Source organism: Pecten maximus, chromosome 14, assembly GCF_902652985.1.
Source record: "Pecten maximus chromosome 14, xPecMax1.1, whole genome shotgun sequence".
NCBI lineage: Eukaryota > Metazoa > Mollusca > Bivalvia > Pectinida > Pectinidae > Pecten > Pecten maximus.
This window is the reverse complement of record NC_047028.1, coordinates 6,358,069-6,376,885: the sequence shown is the minus strand read 5'-3', so window position 1 is coordinate 6,376,885 and position 18,817 is coordinate 6,358,069. Positions and strand designations below refer to the sequence as shown.

Here is an 18,817-nt window from a genome sequence, read left to right as displayed (position 1 = left end):
ATGTGTGATACTAATTATATGTGAACCACATACAATAAATTTGCTATTTGAAAATTTATGTCACATATATTATAAATTTGCTCTACATAACTTTCTGTATTTGATGATATAAAGCATTGTATTTGTATGTACCAAGACAGAGGTATTTGTCCACAGGACTTCACTACACTGTAGACCACAGACGCACGTGTGTGTTTTCCCTTCAGTATAAATTATACATTAGGGAGCTAGCGGTTGTAGCCTTGTCTGTACAAAATTAATTGGTACTGTCAATGGTCCAGATAACACCAACATACCCAAATTGCACTGAATCTCGGCCCAACGATGTCACCTAGTTGGAGGTCTAGCTTGTGTTTCACCGTTGTTACTAAAAATAGACATTAAAACTTATTTTTTCTTAAATTAAAAGAATTCCAGTTGATATCGAATATTGTTATTGCTATCAACACAGCAACTACACAATACCTATAATCTGACATCGCAACATACAGCCATGAATGTACAGTTAGGCTAAAAATCTGTTTACAAGGTGCAAAGCAGCACATTTTTCGACCGCTGGCTATAGTTCTCGGGGCTATACATAGCCCCAGAGAACTAATGGCGACAAACGCAGTAACACATAGATGGACGGAACAACATCCTATAACACTAATCAATCCTGACATCCACTTGGTCAAAGTCAAACGTATAGCATAGAGTAGGATATACAAATTATTCTAGCTCATTTCCTCTATCATCAGATGGAATACATTCCCTTCCTGTGTATTAGCGCCTTAGACGAGGGTTAACTGAGTAAGATAATAAGACAGATACAGACACATGTATTAATGAAGAAGATAACATAGACAGATCCTAGATATAACATTTGATGTAGCAGATTTATTTCTATCGATTCGTATTGCCCACATCAGTCGCCTCTGGTACATTTATTTTGCTGTTTAACTAAATCTCAACAGAGAAAAAACCCGTTCTCTTTATGGCAGGTAATGTCTACAAGAATGGTATGTTTTTCAGGAATTATACAATCATGTGATCCGAGCGATTTTATGGTTTCATTGTGATATAACACACGTATGTCACATGATGCCCTAACACTAACACAGATGATTAGCTATGTGATATGTATGTATCATTACATCACATGATATATATGCCCCTTACACAAATCCTAACTTAGCAGTTTTAATAACTTTAGTTCTGCACTCGTACATATCCATAAATGGTATAACGAGTCATAGCATGTGTTTTAAACTAGTATCCACAATCAATATTTCTCAAAAATTATAATCGTGTGACGTAAACAAGTAAGTCAAATGATTTAATGATAAGTGGATATAACAATGTAATTGTTTGACCACAATTATATTACAAAAATATTAAGTTTACTGTTTACAAAGATATTTTCCGTAATTGCCCCCTTTGTGTTAGATTATGGACATGTACCGTGATAAATCATGGTAGAAAACTATCTATTCAGACATCTGAATGGCACGTGGCCCGGTCCCATGTCCTTGTTGGATTCATGCCCTATCAGATGTGGCCTCGACATAATCACCTCATGTTCGGCTAAATACACTGAATGAACTGTGGATAAGAGAGGTTGTGGTGATGGTTTAATACTTCCGCTATAATAATGTTTATTTTGAGTGTTTATATTTACATGCTCCAGAGAAAACAGAATTTATTTTCAAATTCATATGTACCTGTCTTGTTGACATATTTTCACTGTTTTACATACATGTCTCTTCAATGCATGATCACTAGAACTAGGGTTCTAGTAAAACAGAATAGCTGTAAGACGTAGAACACTTTTTTTCCTTCCACTGTATCCATCTCTGTGTTTGGCAGAGGTTCTACTCTCTTTGGTGTTTTTGCAAAATCCTTTGTAGATATAATCTGATGTAAATACAGCAACGTAATGTAAGTAATACTTACTGATAGGAATGATATCTTAAATCCATTAAACAATAATATAAAGATGTGCTGTAAGTAATACTTACTGATAGGAATGCTATCGTAAATCCCATTAAACAGCAATATTAAGATGATGATTGCAAAAAAAAAAAAAAAAGAAAAAAAAAGAAAAAAAAAGAAACAAAACTTTTTAGGAATTCTACACTGTTTTCTTAAAGAATTCAAATTAAAATAGTTCATTTTGGTTTGGTAGTACTGAATTCGTATTAAAGAAATATTTACATGGATAATTCATTTGAGCTAATTGTTACGGCGTCGTTAGACTGACAGGGGTAATTTTAGTCATATTTTCGTCGATCTTCATCAAACCTACATCAAATATACTGTAGGAATCAAGTACTTTTCGTGGATAGCATAAGGAATTTGATCAATGTGGTAGATAACAGCTATTTTAGCAGGTATATATTTTTGAATGGGAATGGAAACCTTAAATGATACGTTATCGTCAATACACCGACAGCTTTACAGTATAAAATGTCGCCCTGACCTGGCCATTAACTGGGAACTACTTGATCCTAAATATTCAGTAAAGCATTCAAACCAGAAACGTCTACAGTAGAATAGTCTTCGTGATTAAAAAAAACTCTAAGACACTGTAAAATAATTTCTGAATTCAGCCCCCTACCCCATATCCTCACAAATATATAATTTATGGTACAGTGCATTATAACCATGTTCTTGTTAAATTGAATTTTTAGAGAAAATAATTTAGTCTATGGCATGAGGAGCGTCTAAAATGTTACTTTATTTAAAACTTTCCGAATACATTTTTGGGAATGGTATGGTATTAAGATGACCTATTTAAATGCTGCAAAGTACACACTACTGATATATTGGTCAGATAGTATATGTAGAATCCAATGAGAAATTACTACCTATCTCTCTGCTGTGATAAGAATTCTCTATAAATTTTTCCAGTACAGTTGTAAATTGTTCTGTCACGATCTTGAACTTGACATGAAGGACGACAGTTGATTTTCCGTACCTCATATGCAAATAGATAAGGGCCAAGTTTACAGTAACATGCATACGTAGTATAATTGTCTCTTTCAGTACCGTTGCCGACTATAGTCGACATAAAAATGTGCTCCCTCTTCCCCGTTGTCGACTATAGTCGACATAATTTCAAGCTCTTCCTCGTTGTCGACTTTAGTCGACAGGCTTAGTTGACGTTATTGAAGTGTTGATTTGTTGAAACCATCACCCGCGACATATACAATCATCTGATGCAGTGACAAATAAAAGGTGGTCAAAACTTTTTAAACAAACAGTTGTTTTTGCGTTAGAGCAATAGGTGATAATTTCTAAAAATGTTGTTAATGTAAACAATATGGCGGCTTGCTACATTTGCATTTCAGATATCAGTGTATAGGACGTTTCAGGGTGTTAAATCTGACATCTAGATCTTATTTAGTTAAATATTTCTTAATTATGTACAAAGATAACACTAACCTTTGTGTTTTTATATGAAAAAAACCACACCAAAAATGCACATGCAGTTTAAACTTCTAGGGGCGAGCCTAATAACTACTGCCGGTAAGGAATCCGGAAAGAACAAAAAGTACGGAAAGAGATAAAGGAACATACCGTGATCCATATACGACAAATAACGCTTTTGTTTCAGATAGGTGTTTTATATCACGAATGTTTATTTAAGGAATTCATGGAATATGTCTAGAAGCAAATGTTAATACATGCATGACCTCATGATTGTTGAAATTTCCTTACTAATATTTACTTGATGGTTATTATTTTTATTATACCTGTTAAAACACCCAATAATTAAAAACACGCATTTAAAATTTTTTTTTTTTACCTAGGAGTGACGTCGGAGGTAGAACAACCGTTTTCGCAGAAAAGTGTCAAACAGTTTTTGGCATGGTCCTAGCAACCTTCATTTAAGCATTGAACGGCTTTCAGTTGGCATTCATATTGACTATGAATGCCAACTGAAAGCCGTTCAATGCTTATATTTACCATCTGCGATTTTTTTATTTGTCGTGCGATTTGTTTTTGAAATTTTCAAATTCAAATTTCAGTTGGCAGTTCATAAGCTGGTGAAATCGCAACTGAATTGGTAGGGTTATATAGTGGCAGTGCCATACAATGGTAAATATAACAACAACACAAACAAAATGTAGTTCCATTTGCAACAATTATTCTGAGTGATTTTTGAGGTGTTTTTCCTTTATGGAACATTAAGACCATAACAATATCGGATTGATGTAAATATTTCATTGATCGTGTTTATTTTAAAGAACATGAGAGGAAGAAAAAATCCGGGGGCGGAGAGTACTACCCGTGGTAACGCGGTCCCCGACATTACTACACACTGCAATAAGGCTATTGTTGTTATGAAAAATGAAATCAATTTTTGCCAATGCTTTCAAGCATACTGAATGTAAATATATATCGCAGTAGGCCATATATTAAAAGTAAAGAATAATTAACTCAAGATTATCCAAAATAAATTGAATCAGATGAGTGATTTTGAATGTTCAGTGGCTGAATGCCGTATGTCGTATGTCAAGTCGCTGAACATTCAAAATAAAAAAATTCTGAATGTCTTATGTCTTATGTTGAGCGGCTGAGCATTCAAGATCTGAATGTCGTATGTCGTATGTCTAGCCGCTGAACATTCAAAATATGAATATCGTATGTCGAGCCGCTTAACATTAAAAAATTCCCTCGTTGGCTAGTGAAAACACAAGATATGAATTTTTTGAATGTTGAATATCCTATGTCGTATGTTCGGCTAACTTCACACAGCCGATAATATTGTGTCTATCGGATTATTCTCTAAAGATCTTCAAATTTAGAACACTCATGCTCCTTAATACCAGCCCCTTTCTCGATCTTAACTTACAACCACACTAGCAGTTAAAGCGAAATAACGTTGCTGTATGATAAGCCTGGTGATTTAAATGTCAAAATTGTATATTTTCCTTCTCTAGATAGTAATAATTCTGCTTCCCCTAAAATTGTTCATTTTCATTGTGCAGCATGAAATTACCGCGGTTTTGATGTTCGTTGATATGATGATGATGATGACGCGGTTTATTTATTGCATCGTTGGGCTTATCATCTGCTACCAATTTTTTGGCCCTTTCACAGCGAAACAACGGCTGCATACTATCATGGTAATGCCTTGATTTTATTTCGATTCACATTACGTATGTAGATGATAACGAAGAAGATGCTAAGCTATGGTTTAACACATCTTATACTTTTCGAACATTAATCTTTGTTTTCGTTAACATTGTTTTGTAATTTGTCGTTATTACGTATAACGCGTTCTGGATACAGATTACAGAAGCATTATTGAACACCAAACGCTAAGATGGTTTGTTGCTACAAGGAATGTAACCAATGAGTGTTTAAACCAGAAAAAAAATATTTTTTAACGAAGATCCTTATTGTTAGATCCTTATCAAATCGAGCAGTATTGCATCTCAATATGGAAATCCTAAGGATATGCTCTCATTAGATAATACAAAATAATGTTGACAACAAATTCAAGATGTCGACAATTTTGTGTACGGGGCTTACCAGACCTTCATGTTTACAATAGTTTTGTAAATAAAAGGATAGGTGCCAATTGGGGCCTTCTGGTGGCTATCGCCATTTAAGTTTTACTCTGTATATGAATACCTTGTGGTAAGGTGGTCATGCTACGGCATGGAATTAAGGTGAGGCCGGAGGAAATTTGGTTATAGGGATTAGATAGGGAAGGTCAAACTGGTAATTGGCCCAGTTTTGAAAAACAAACCAAACAAACAAAAAAACTACAAAATATTTTTGGAAACTTTCTTTAGAATGTTGATGTATTGTGCAATTTCAAAATTGTGATAATAATTCGGAGGAGTTGAATTGCATCTTTGTTAAAGTGTTAGTATCTTCATCATAATGTTAATGAAAACAGTTATATTTCAATACTATTGCACGGAGATGCTGAAATTTCAATTTCTTTATAAACAACATTTTTACAGATTTAGAGTACAGCTTACTATGTATACATTATTTAAGGATTCGGGAAATCATCACTTTCTTGTCCTTTTTATTAATTTAACATTCATATGTAACTGCAAAAAATGCATGACCATTTACACAAAATAACATTTGCTGCGAGTTGTAGGATATAATGTAATGACGTAACGGAACATTTAAAGTCGTCAAATGTGGACGAAAATATTTGTATCCTCCTCAGAGATAGACCAACTCATTAGGAAGAACTAAATGGTGTCATTAAAGGTGTGAAAATATCGTTTTAATGGATTTTGCAGTAAGTGAGATATATATGTATCGGTTTGTCTTCAGACAGGTATACTTGTCAAAGTGTTCTAAAACCGGAAATGGAATTATAGATTATTTCAACTTGTTTCCAGATCCATACCTTTGTACTTTGTCTGCTTTGTCACGCAATTTAATATGGGATGAAATATAGTATATATTAAAATTGTGATCAAAGTAGTGCAACTATATCAAATATAAAGGTTATGTAAGGAAAATCGAAAAAAAACATGTATAAATTGTACATATTTTATTATCTTCGTGACATGAAATTAGAAACACGATATTTACCCCAGTAAATCCACGCTATGGGTGATATCTACAAGCTTGTGCAAAGTAAATGAAATGTTACTAAACAAAAATATAGGACCCAAAGCAAATACTTTCAAATACGAAAAACTAAGACATATGAAGAAAACGTATTATAACTGGATATTATACAATTAAATAAAACGATGAAATACATTTTAACGATCTATATACACAACTTGAATATAAAAAATATCACGTCATTCGTAACGGGCGAGGTTTGAAAAATGTTTAACATCAAGGAAATCGTAAGGAGTGAATGCAAGAGTAAACAAGATCCATTAAAAAATAATAAGTTTTTTTTTTTTATGAAAACCATGACAACGACGTTATTGATTTCTATGGTTGATGAATCCGGGTCCTTATTCTGTTATTACCTAAAGATATGAGATAATGATGACTTCTCGGCCAAGATACTATAAATGTTAATATACATGTATGAGTATGAAGGATGACCCAGGACAAAAATCCTAGTATTACTTTGGCAGAATAAGTCATAACAAATCAATTGACCTTTAAATATTTTTGCTTGTTCCACAGAATGATTCCGCATATCTATTAACACAATAGGGCGGTCCAGTCATTGAGAAATATCCGTGCTGACACTCTCGTAAATGTTTCTCTCCATGACTACATAGGTAGTATTTCTTACAATCCACTTTATCAGGTATAGCTACACCGGGGGCCTTGCCTGCACACGAATAGAGTTCAGCATCTGTAAAAACACAAATATTACAATATCCATGCAGAATTTGTATTTTGTTGTATTCAAACGATAGTATTTGAAACACTTAAACTAGTATTTAAATAAGTTAACTGTCGGATACAAACGATTTTACAACAGACATACAAGTCAATAGCTTACTTAACTATATAAATAGTCACTACATACAGGGAAAATATACAAATTGAGGATAGGCGTCTCATACTACTTATTGTACAATTTTAAAAGATTTTTGCTCATCAATATGACCAAATTATAACGAAATCTATTTAATTATTGTCAGCCTACCTGCTGATTGATTCTCTAGTAAACATTCCCTCCTTGTTTCGTCAAAATAGAGACCATCGGGGCAATTGTCACTCATGATACGTTCTTCTAAGCAGTAAATATACTTCTTACGAGTATATGGGTGTTTTATTCTCGTATTCAAATCTGCATGGTCACAGATGTTTTCTGCAATATCAAGAAAATGCGTTTTATTGACATACTATCGTAATCAAAAGAATCTTATTCTACTGAAATATATTTTGATATATAATTTAATTGATTCAGTGTGTTTTGAATGGTCATAAGTGTTTTAATTGCGGAAATAAATCGTTAAGCCTATCAAGTGACACATAAAAGAGCCGTTACTGTTTATCCATATGATCGCTTTTGCATGATTAAAACAACGAGTTGAAAATACACAAAATAGCGTATTTATACAATGTTAAAGACGTGGAATGATTATACATGTGATATGTTCCCCATAAACAGACACAAATTTAGCAATTTGGCTTATTAACCTTGTACTTTTTCAAGGGCCTCCATGCAAATATATATTTTTGTTCATTGGGTTTCGATTTATCGATATCTACCTTGAACTTTTTCCGGACGTTGAAGTGTAATTGTATGTCTTGACCTTTCATGTAAGCACGATTCCTTTGTATTGTTCTATATCTAGATGTGATTGTGTATCCTTACAAATAGGTAAACTATCTATTTTGGCTCACTCATATTTAACGCATTAGTGAATAATCGCAACCAAAGTCCCTGTCATATAAGACAATATATAGAAAATGGAATTAATGGTTATGATATCGCGCAAGGCATTCGAATTCGTTAAATTCTGCGTTAGTATTGATCATACAATATATGCATTTATACCATATTCGATTAGAAAGTTGTAGTTCACCAACACAATTACATACCCGAAATAAGCCAGATATCGACTTCAGCATATTGTCTGGAACCGTCGGCCTGACAGCGCAGTTTGGCACCGTTCCATTTCATTGTAAATAGGAAAGTGGTATTGACAACCTCCTGACGAACACAGTCCTTGTCTGTTACAACGTTTCTACTACTGTGGAAAACGAAATCTTTGAAATTATTCTCGTCCTTGAATTTAACTTTCCATCCTAGTTTCCCGTAGGGATATCCTGGATTTCCAGAGCAAGTGAACACTGTCCGTCTCTCTCCAAAAATTTCACCATCTAACGAAAGTTTGGGTACTCCTTTGGCGGGTGCTAAATATAAATAAATATTATTGTTAACTGATAAAAAATATACATATATAAAATAACATACGATATCTATCGTTGTTTTCGGTAGGTGACAAGAAAAAAACTTAAAATATTTTCCATTTATCAGATTCATGTTAATCATTTACTTTAATTAGCAGAAGGAAGCTATCTTGCACTTATATAAATTCTACCTTTGAAGGTATATGTGACTGGTTACTACAAAATTGCGTCAAAATATGAGAGATTCCGGGTCAGCAAACGATGCCCACTTGGAATCATTACGTTGGACAAGCGATGGCATGTTATATGGTTCTTATGCTGTTTTAACATACTTTTTGCAACAATTTCGGCTGTTTGGGCATATTCTCCGTCCACCGCACACGTGTATGTCCCTTCATCTTTACACTGTAGTTTACCAAACCGGAAGAAAATTCCTGCTTTGTTTCCTCTCATCATTGGTTTAGCTTTCACGAACCTGTCAAAGTTCGACTGTAGTTTTCCGGTAGAAGCCGTTAAAGTGATCAGGTTGGTATTATTTCTGGATATGACGAGCGATTCCCAGTCAGTGAAATTCTCAATGTAACATTTAGATGTCACTCTTCTATCACCAAGGACGCCTTCGTCACCCGTGAAGAACAAGGCTGTCCGAAAAAGGAAGAAAGCGTATGTGAATTGATGAGATCAAAATATATTCAAAATTTAACAATCATTATATAAATATATATTGAATTAGTTGATGCATGGAATTTTTAAAAATAGGTAAAGTACTTATTTAAACATTTTATTCGGGGTACTTCGGCTTTCCTTCACCTCCAAATCATGGCACGGCCTTAAATGACCCTGGCTGTTGATAGGACGAAAATGAAAACCCAAAGTCCAAAACTGAACCATTTGATGCATAAACTTCATTAAAATGGGTAAAGTATTAATTTAAACAACGATTTAATATTGTTTTCTTAAATTGTTGAGGCATTAATTCCGATTATTTTCAGTTTTTAAAACATATTTCATCTATATTTAGGATGATTACAATTTTACATACCTTTTGGAATTGGTGGTGGTGTAGTGGTTGTCGGACCTGTTGTATGAAAAGATAATAGTTTTTTTATTAAACTATTTTAGACATTGAAACACTTAAAAAATAAAAATTGCGAATAAAATATGGGAACAATACTGCATGTTTTGATATAGATCATACAAATTATATACAATGTTGGAAAACGAAGCCAAACCAAATATTAAAAAGTCACCATTTGTCAATAAGCCCCTTTTCGCTACTTTAGTAAGTATGGTTAAATTAAAAGTGATGACGCCCTCCTAGCTCTCCAGTTTGTGTTAAAACAGACATAGGCGTATGACGGTAGAGACAAATCAAAATGAGGAATATCGACATTTGTGGAAAAAACTTATCGGATGGTCATGTACCAAGGGAGGAATTTTGTTGTTGTAAAAACAGTGTATCTGACACAAATAAGTCTGTTTTAGTATTTGTATTCCAAATAAGATGATCAGTAATTCAAAGTGACATTACTTCAAACACGCGAAGAAAATATCATGAATGTGTAACCACAAAGGATAAATGTGCATATCAATTCGTATACTATATGATTCAATATGCAAGAAAGTAAGAATTGGCTGATATGTTCTTGATTAGATTAGATCTGTGATTAATTCTTATAAACTTACGGATTTGACAGGAGTTTGTTGGAGGGGAATTCTTATAAACTTACGGATTTGACAGGAGTTTGTTGTATTATCCCAGAAAAGTAGAATCTCATCAACACATCGGCATGAGTATTTACTAGGTTCACCCATCTCCCGACATTTCAGATGTTCGTTGTACATACAACTCTCCAGATATCCAGACTGGCAGTCGGATCCGTATGCAGGTCCTAAACAAATCAAATAAAGAATACATTTACTAATGGTTTTATCATAAATAACACTGAAATATAAAAAAATAACAAATCCTAGAGTGTATGTATCCAGTATGTAGAAGAGTTTTCATTTTTTTTTTTTGCGGTACAACTGTCTAGCGAGAAATAAATAGCTGTTTTAAGTATGGCTGCCTTGTATTGAAGTAATGCTTTTGTCTCGACCTTAGTTCACTTCCATATTTATTGTAGGCGTTCCAGAATGATTGAATTGAACGACAATGCTGCATGGCAAAGGACCTCTGGTATGAAACTAGTTATTATCTCCGGTACTTACTGGGTTTACACTTTGACTGTCTGTGGTCCCAGAACTGTGTATCAGTGTCCCTACAGCGACATATGTTACCAGAACCATCACTCGAAGGAAGACACTGTAGATCTGCGTTGTGGTTACAGCTGTTACGAAATTCTGCCTGACACGTTTCACCAAATTCTGGTCCTGGAAAAATAACAGGTTACCAAAATACATAAAGTGGCATGTTTTGCAATAGTTTTTGACGATGTCATCTATTTATTCATCGAAACACTATCAACAATAGGAAGACAAAAATGGAATATTGACCGTTTCACGACAAAAAACTGACCTGGTCCCCTTGAGTCCAAAGTACAAAAGGGTTAAATTAAAATGTAAATCATACGAATAACGCTTGCTTTATGTATGTACATAAAGCAAGGACGACACAAAAACCCTGAAGTATGTATACAAGTTAGTTACCATAGACTAACACTGTAGAAACAAAATAAACACTTTATCTACACACATGTATGATGTAAATAAACTGTCTTACTGATTTTGCAGTTATTTGTGGTCGAGTCCCAGAAAGTACTATTTTCGTCTTTACAATGACACGTGCTGTCACCTCCCGGTGTTTTAGGGGAACACTCCAGTTGGGTGTTATAGACACAGCTGTTTTTGAATCCAGGTTGACACTTTTTACCGTATCCTGGTCCTGAACAGAAACACGTTGTTTAGTAAATAGTTTATATTGCGAAATAAGGTAAACTGCTTATAATTTTGAGTAACCATACGTTATCCCATCTATTACAGCACGCGCTTGCATTAAAACATATCTACTAACTGTACAACTATTGATCAGAACAATAAACAGCTGGTGCCAATCATATCTATTCCGAATGCATAAGTAAGTCTGCACCCACAAAGATGGTTTATTTTAAACATAGATATATATTAACTAACTTGTTTAAGGGTTGAATGTCGTTAAATTAAGAATTGAAAAAGAGAATGAATGAATAAATAAATAAAGGGGTCATTTATTTTGCTGTTTTCCAATATGGAATACGTTTTGTCGTTAATCGAAACATCGAAAGTAAAATCTTAACAGATATTTCTACAGATGTTTCACAATTTTGTGCGAAGAATTTTCTGTTTGTTTCAAACGTTTATGGTAATTATGACAAATTATGGCAATCAACGTTTAGATTCAACCTATTTTAGAATCTTGAACCACACCCTTTAAAAAAAAATATAGTGATCTACAGATTTAGAAACATATCTTACTTGGTTTACAATTAGACATGGTCTGGTCCCAGAATGAACTGGTCTCGTTTTTACATTGACAGGTAAAATAATTTGTTGTTGGTGATTTCAAACATTGTAAGTCCGAGTTATGTTGACAACTATCCAAAAACTTAGAATCACAAACATCTCCATATGCGGGACCTAAAAAACATGATGTAAAATTTGTGTCAACAGCATTGCTAAAGAAAATGTTACAACTATAATTTACATCGATGCTATTCGTTAATATTATTTGGATACGTTACCATTAGCAAGTTCCTGAAACGGTTTACAAACCAAAGAAAATAAAAATAATTATTCTTCTAAGCATAAATAAACAACTTTTGTTTTGACATTTGACCATTAACTATTAGACAGGAATAAGTTTATGGATAAACGAATAGTAAATGAATAATAGTAATAGAAAAAATACAAAATCATGTCCATCATATATTGATAAAATACATTGTATTCCTATATTTTACTCTATTGGCCTCACTATTACATACGTTTTGAACATTTCGTTGTTTCCGTTTGCCAAAATGTTGAGGTCTCGTTTTTACATTGACATTTATAGTCTCCAGTAGTTGTTTGGACACACACGAGTTCAGACTTGTGTACACAACTGTCCGGGAGCTCAGCTTTACACGCTTCCTCATAAGCCGGTCCTAATTATTAAAAAAAGAAACAGTTAATTCCATATCAAAATATTTTAGTTTTAATTTGTAATCGTCAAATCAATCAACACCTTATTCATATATATTCGTATGGTATTCGTCTATGATTTAAGATTAATGATATTTCAAATATTAAATAGAAATTGATGTTTAACGTTCAACGTTTACCCCAAATATGTTGATGCTTATCAAGAGTATGAATAAAATAGGTTAATGCCCTCAATGAATAATGTAATTATCACACTAATAATTTTCTCTCTATAGGTTCAAGTTTAAATCTACCATTTTCGGACTAATTCAATTAAGACGATATTATGAAGTGTTACACGCTCTTTAAAGAAAAAAAATCTAACACAATTGCAAATAAGGATATAGGTTACAAGATGAAACAAACCGCTTAAAAACCAGTAACGTTATAATCAATAGCTTCAATGCATTCAAAGATTGTAATTATTTTTCAATTTGTTAATTTGTTTTTCCTGAATATATATTGTTAGCCAAGTTGAGCCAATAAATGTGTATTTTAGATGTTGATATATAACCCTTACGTGTTTGACACGTCTCTGTTGCACCTTCCCAAAATGTGGATTCTTCATCGGAACACTGGCATTGATAGAGACCAGTCGCCCTGGATTTTAAGCACTTCAACTGGGCGTTATGTCGACAACTGTCCGTTTGTTTAGAATCGCACTCATCGCCATAGACAGGTCCTGAAAACGGTTATTCAATTGGATACTTTTACAAATTACAGGCCTTATTAAAACAACAGGGAAACTTGATGACACATGGTGTATTCGAACCAGGAATATAACCTTAACAAAAGCACAGCCTTGTTTTATGTGGACAAAATTATCTATATTAATCATTTATCAAAAGAGCACGATAAAGATGTCTCTAGGTATTTCATATTTCACTGCTCTTATTTTTTTATTGTTCTTGTTCTAATGATGTATGTTTACATCCGCATCACAACATTTATAGACTAAAAATATATGTATGATCTAATTAATTTTAAAATGATATAAACATTCTAATTTCATCCGAATTAATTCAAATGTAACGATTGATACGTACGAGTTTTGCATGTGTTTGATTTTAAATCCCAGTAGGTATCTATCTCATTTTCACATTGACATGTCGATAGTGTCGTTTCCGGAGATACTACACATTTCAGCTGAGAGTTGTATAGACAGCTCTCCAACAGACCGGCTGTACACTTATTGCCATATCCAGGTCCTGGACAACATTATGGAGCATAATTTGATTATGATTATTAAACAGAGCGTGAAAAAAACCCCAAAAAAACCCGTTGATTTCAGAAATTTCTAAATTGACAATTCAACATGTAGTCCGCATCTGACAGTTATTTAATCCGATGACAAATACGTTTTTGGTCTTATTTTAGATATCAAACAGCTTTATCACGAAACAATAGTTTTCGCGGAAATAGAAAAAAACCCACTTACGTTTGTTACATGATTTTTGGTCAGGATTCCAGAACGTGACAGTTTCGTTTTTACATTGACACATGAAGTCTCTGGTCTTTGTTGAAGGTAGACAAACCAGGTCAGATTTGAACATGCAACTGTCCTGATGGTTTTCCTGACATGTTTCTCCATATTCCGGCCCTAAATAAAATCGAGATCGTTATTAGATACGGACACGTTTTGCATCTTAGAACGTATATCTTTCATATGTCATGAACGTGATTGCCTAAATTGGAAAAATATATATTTTGGTCAAGCATATTGTAATACATATATATTACTGTGTACAAAAATAATACAAAAAGCGCACATGAAACGTACGTATTAACGTATGTTAATTAACGTTAATGATACCTACAACATTTGGTGTTAGGTATTGCTATTTAGATATCAATAAAACAATTAGTTTTATTCGTATATCCACCGAACAGTTTCTGAAACGTATCTTGGAAGAGCTTGTACTAGTAATAAATAATGTTAAGTTGTACTCACGTGTTTTACAAGCGGAATTTATCGGATCCCAGAATGTTTTCTTTTCATCTGCGCATTGGCACATGTGTCCCTTGCCTGATTCAGTTGCAACACATCGCAACTGATCATTGTGCTCACAATTTCCAGGGACGTCTTTATCACAGCCAGATCCATATGTTGGCCCTACAGATAATATGTGAAGTTACTGACTTGTTTGATATTAATTATAAGTTCGAGCACGAGACATATCAAATTGCATTGGAAACGGTAACTCCCGTTCCAGACATATCCCGAGAAAAAGTAGACCCCGTAGAATAAAACAATATTATCCTATCGTATTTCAATTTCATATTTATATATTTAATATTATCCATTTACTTACTTGATTTGCATTGTAAAGATCTGCTGTCCCAATATGTAGATGTTTCGTTGTTACACTGACATATCGGACTTCCGGTAACTCCAGTGTCGATACACACTAGATCGCTGTTATACAGGCAACTGTCTGGTAACTTGGCGTCACACTTGTTCCCATAACTCGGCCCTAGGGTACATTATAAATGAATACAGAAATAATGGCACAAAGATGATGGAGCAGTGTCTTTGGACATGAAGAGGCATCACATGTTTCTACACTCTTCAACATATTATTTCCTTTGTTTCTTTTGATAAGAGAGTAACTAATGTTTTAGTATTGGTAAATGATATAGGTACATTTAAATTGTGCCTTAACATCTCGTATTAGCCTCATTCTTGTACTATTTTGAACTAACATTCCTTCTAACGTATACCTCTGCATATCAAGTTCTAACCTCACTTAATCTTTGTTTTTAAAAAAATCAATAAATGAAATCAATAAAAAGAAAAAAATAAATATCGATATATACCAACATAACACAATGAGGACACAACACTTCATTACGTATAATTCCACTCACGGTTTTGACAGGTTTTTATCGAAGGTTCCCAAAATGTCGTGTTTTCGTTCGAGCATTGACATACATACGTTCCAGATTCTTGAGAGTACGAACAGGTTAGTTGCGAGTTTGAAAGACAACTATCTGGGTATGATGCGGAACAATTGTCCCCATAGGCTGGTCCTTTCGAAAAAAATAGAAGTAAATAAAAATGTATTTTTTACCATTTGTAAAATATTTTATGTATATTATCAATTATAATATTATTGTTATTATCATAAAATAATAAGTTAATCTCGGAAACAAAATAGGGAACATTACAATTCCATTATCCCGTATCAGCAATGCAATGAAAAAGAAAAACTTGTTTATATGATAAAAAATGGAAATAATTGAAATTCACATACTTGGTTTACATTTCGTCACAGCTGACTCCCAGAATGTTGAAGTTTCATTCTGACATTGACACGTATTTCCAGTTCCGTCGGCCGATATCAAGCATTGAAGTTCCGACGAAAATGCACAGCTGTTGATTTCTCCTTCTAAACATTGTTGGTTATATCCATACCCTGCAACAATCATCACCATCATCATCATCTATGAGAAAGACATTATTTCAGTATAACACCAAGATATACACCTATTTCCTGTTTTGTAAAAATGTTTGAATGATTACATAATTACATCTTCTTTTCTGTTTTAGTAACTTTTTTACACCATGTTCCATCTTCTCTTATCATGTTACATCCATTTGTTCTTTGTAAAGAACATGGACACTTAACTATATATAAACTTACGTTTGTCACATGTTTTTGTTGTATTGTCCCAGTAATCAGCAGTCTCGTTTTCACACAAACATTTACCAGCCCCTTCCTCACTAACGACACATATCAATTGAGAGTTGTGTGAACAGCTGTCTGTTAGGTTTTTGTCGCATTGCTGTCCATACGAAGGTCCTGCAAGGTATAATATGATATACGGTAAAGCTCGCTGAGTATTTGTGACTCATCCATTGCCACAAATTCATATAAACGTCCGTATTAACAATGTAAAACAGAGAGACAAATCCATTGCAACATATAAGTATAAAACATCGTCCGAATTCTCTTACAATTCCCCTTACCATTCAAAACACAAAATGAAATATTACTATATACAATTAATTTCAATTTCTTTATCAATGAATGACAACAAAAGATACAAATGCACACACATAAAGAGCAGAGTAGAACAAAAATAGGTTAAATGAACACGAATCCCTTATTTGCCATTAATAATTCTTGATTTTTAGTAATAATATTTTAGGGCTGATAACTATATTTAAGGTATTGAAATTTGACAGATTTACTCACGTGCTTCACACAAGGCATCGTTTGGACTCCAGTATGTTGATGTTTCGTTGATACATTGACATGTAAAGATTCCTTGATCGTCTGGTAAACATACTAACTGATCTTTGTGAATACAGCTCTCGGAGAACTCGGGTAAACATTTGTTACCATACAATGGCCCTATTAGATGGAATACATGACGGTATTTACGGTACAAAAAACAACAAATAGTACCAACATGTGAGCAAACCTGAAACTCTAACTCAAAGTCAATCAATTTAGATCTAAAGAGAACGAACACAGATTTACATGGGTATCCTTAAACTCTTAAACAACGCGAATAAGACCAAGTGTTCCGAGAGGTCGGGCGTGTCCTTGCTTCAACGATAACACCTGCCGTGCAAACCCAGGTGAAATCCGGTTTATCAATGTATCGTTATTGATATGAGATGTCACAGGAACGCAGTGGGAAACAAATATTCATATACAAACATTGACGTTATGAAAAGATAGACATGTCCGATCAGTTATTTGGTTAACACTCGTAATTATGTTTTGTCCCAATTATTGTTTAGCTTGTTACTTTTTATTATAGTATTTCATACACACTTTTGATTATGTTTTGCCCCATTATTGTTTAACACGTTACTTACGTTTATCACAAGTGGATGTTATGTTGTGCCAGAACATGTCATTTTCATTTCCACATTGACACACATATCGCCCTGATTCCACGTGCTTACTACAGGTCAGTTCTTTGTTGTGTTCGCAACTGTTAAGGTATGTCGGGTCGCAGTCCTTGCCGTATGACGGCCCTAAATAATATTCACAAAATAAATGATATAATATATAATAAAGTAATTCATCTATTTCCCGAAAACTGCAACAGTTTTTTTTTTATCTAAACCAGAATGCAAACAAGGTATCAAAAACAAGAAATTTATTAATATTTAATGATATTGAAGGATGTAAAGTATTATAATATTTGACATTCCCATAGTCGCATACTGAAGTATTTGTATATTGGTTCAAAATAAGGGATTCCAAATGCTAGTTATTTTTTGTTTTACAACGAATTTGATGAAACATTCGCACCTGCATCTTTGAATGTTTTATCATTTACATTTCTTCGCGCTTGATTTGCTAACGAAGTTACATAGTTATTTAATTTGCGTCCAGTGATTTAATTGGTGTCATGCATACTGGCTAATAAGGTCCACACTACCGCAAAGTAAAAGCGCGAAACACAAACAAGGATGAGACGCATAGGAAGATAACAATTCAGTGATGTATCGTTGTATTTATTTCTATGCATATATCTTAATTATAACTTCTCATTTCCACTCACGTGGTATACAGGTCTGACTTGACTCTTCCCAGAAGTCGACAGATATGTTTCTACATTGACAAGTGAAGTTATCACCCTCTTCCATTGGGAGACACTGTAAGTGGCTAGCGGGTTGACAACTATCTGGGAATGATTTGTCGCAGTGGCCATCATGTGGAGGTCCTGATAAGATAATAATTGTTTATGTAATAACGTTCTACAACAACATATTATCATGGTGCATAACTGACCAATTCAGGAGAACGTATACATCTCTAAAACTTGGAAACGAAATTTAGCTCTGTACAGCATAGGTGATTATTAATACATGTCATATTATTTAAGAACATATTGC

The 18,817-nt window shown here is 33.7% G+C and overlaps 1 protein-coding gene across 1 annotated transcript in view; it reads right to left on the bottom strand.

The window, feature by feature from the left end:
- Positions 1-6,499: 6,499 nt before the first annotated feature.
- LOC117342226 overlaps positions 6,500-18,817 on the bottom strand; it is a 49,294-nt gene continuing 36,976 nt past the window's right edge. The window contains exons 57-77 of the mRNA XM_033904282.1: positions 18,484-18,645; positions 17,789-17,950; positions 17,157-17,315; positions 16,602-16,760; positions 16,212-16,373; positions 15,826-15,987; positions 15,270-15,431; positions 14,909-15,070; positions 14,396-14,557; positions 14,004-14,165; positions 13,478-13,639; positions 12,762-12,920; positions 12,253-12,414; positions 11,522-11,683; positions 11,011-11,172; positions 10,530-10,691; positions 9,842-9,877; positions 9,132-9,440; positions 8,488-8,802; positions 7,586-7,750; positions 6,500-7,288 (exon numbers count right to left, since the gene is read on the bottom strand). Of these exons, the coding sequence (XP_033760173.1) occupies positions 7,089-7,288; positions 7,586-7,750; positions 8,488-8,802; positions 9,132-9,440; positions 9,842-9,877; positions 10,530-10,691; positions 11,011-11,172; positions 11,522-11,683; positions 12,253-12,414; positions 12,762-12,920; positions 13,478-13,639; positions 14,004-14,165; positions 14,396-14,557; positions 14,909-15,070; positions 15,270-15,431; positions 15,826-15,987; positions 16,212-16,373; positions 16,602-16,760; positions 17,157-17,315; positions 17,789-17,950; positions 18,484-18,645 (3,608 nt within the window). The 3' untranslated portion in view covers positions 6,500-7,088. The remainder of the gene's footprint in view (positions 7,289-7,585; positions 7,751-8,487; positions 8,803-9,131; positions 9,441-9,841; positions 9,878-10,529; positions 10,692-11,010; positions 11,173-11,521; positions 11,684-12,252; positions 12,415-12,761; positions 12,921-13,477; positions 13,640-14,003; positions 14,166-14,395; positions 14,558-14,908; positions 15,071-15,269; positions 15,432-15,825; positions 15,988-16,211; positions 16,374-16,601; positions 16,761-17,156; positions 17,316-17,788; positions 17,951-18,483; positions 18,646-18,817) is intronic.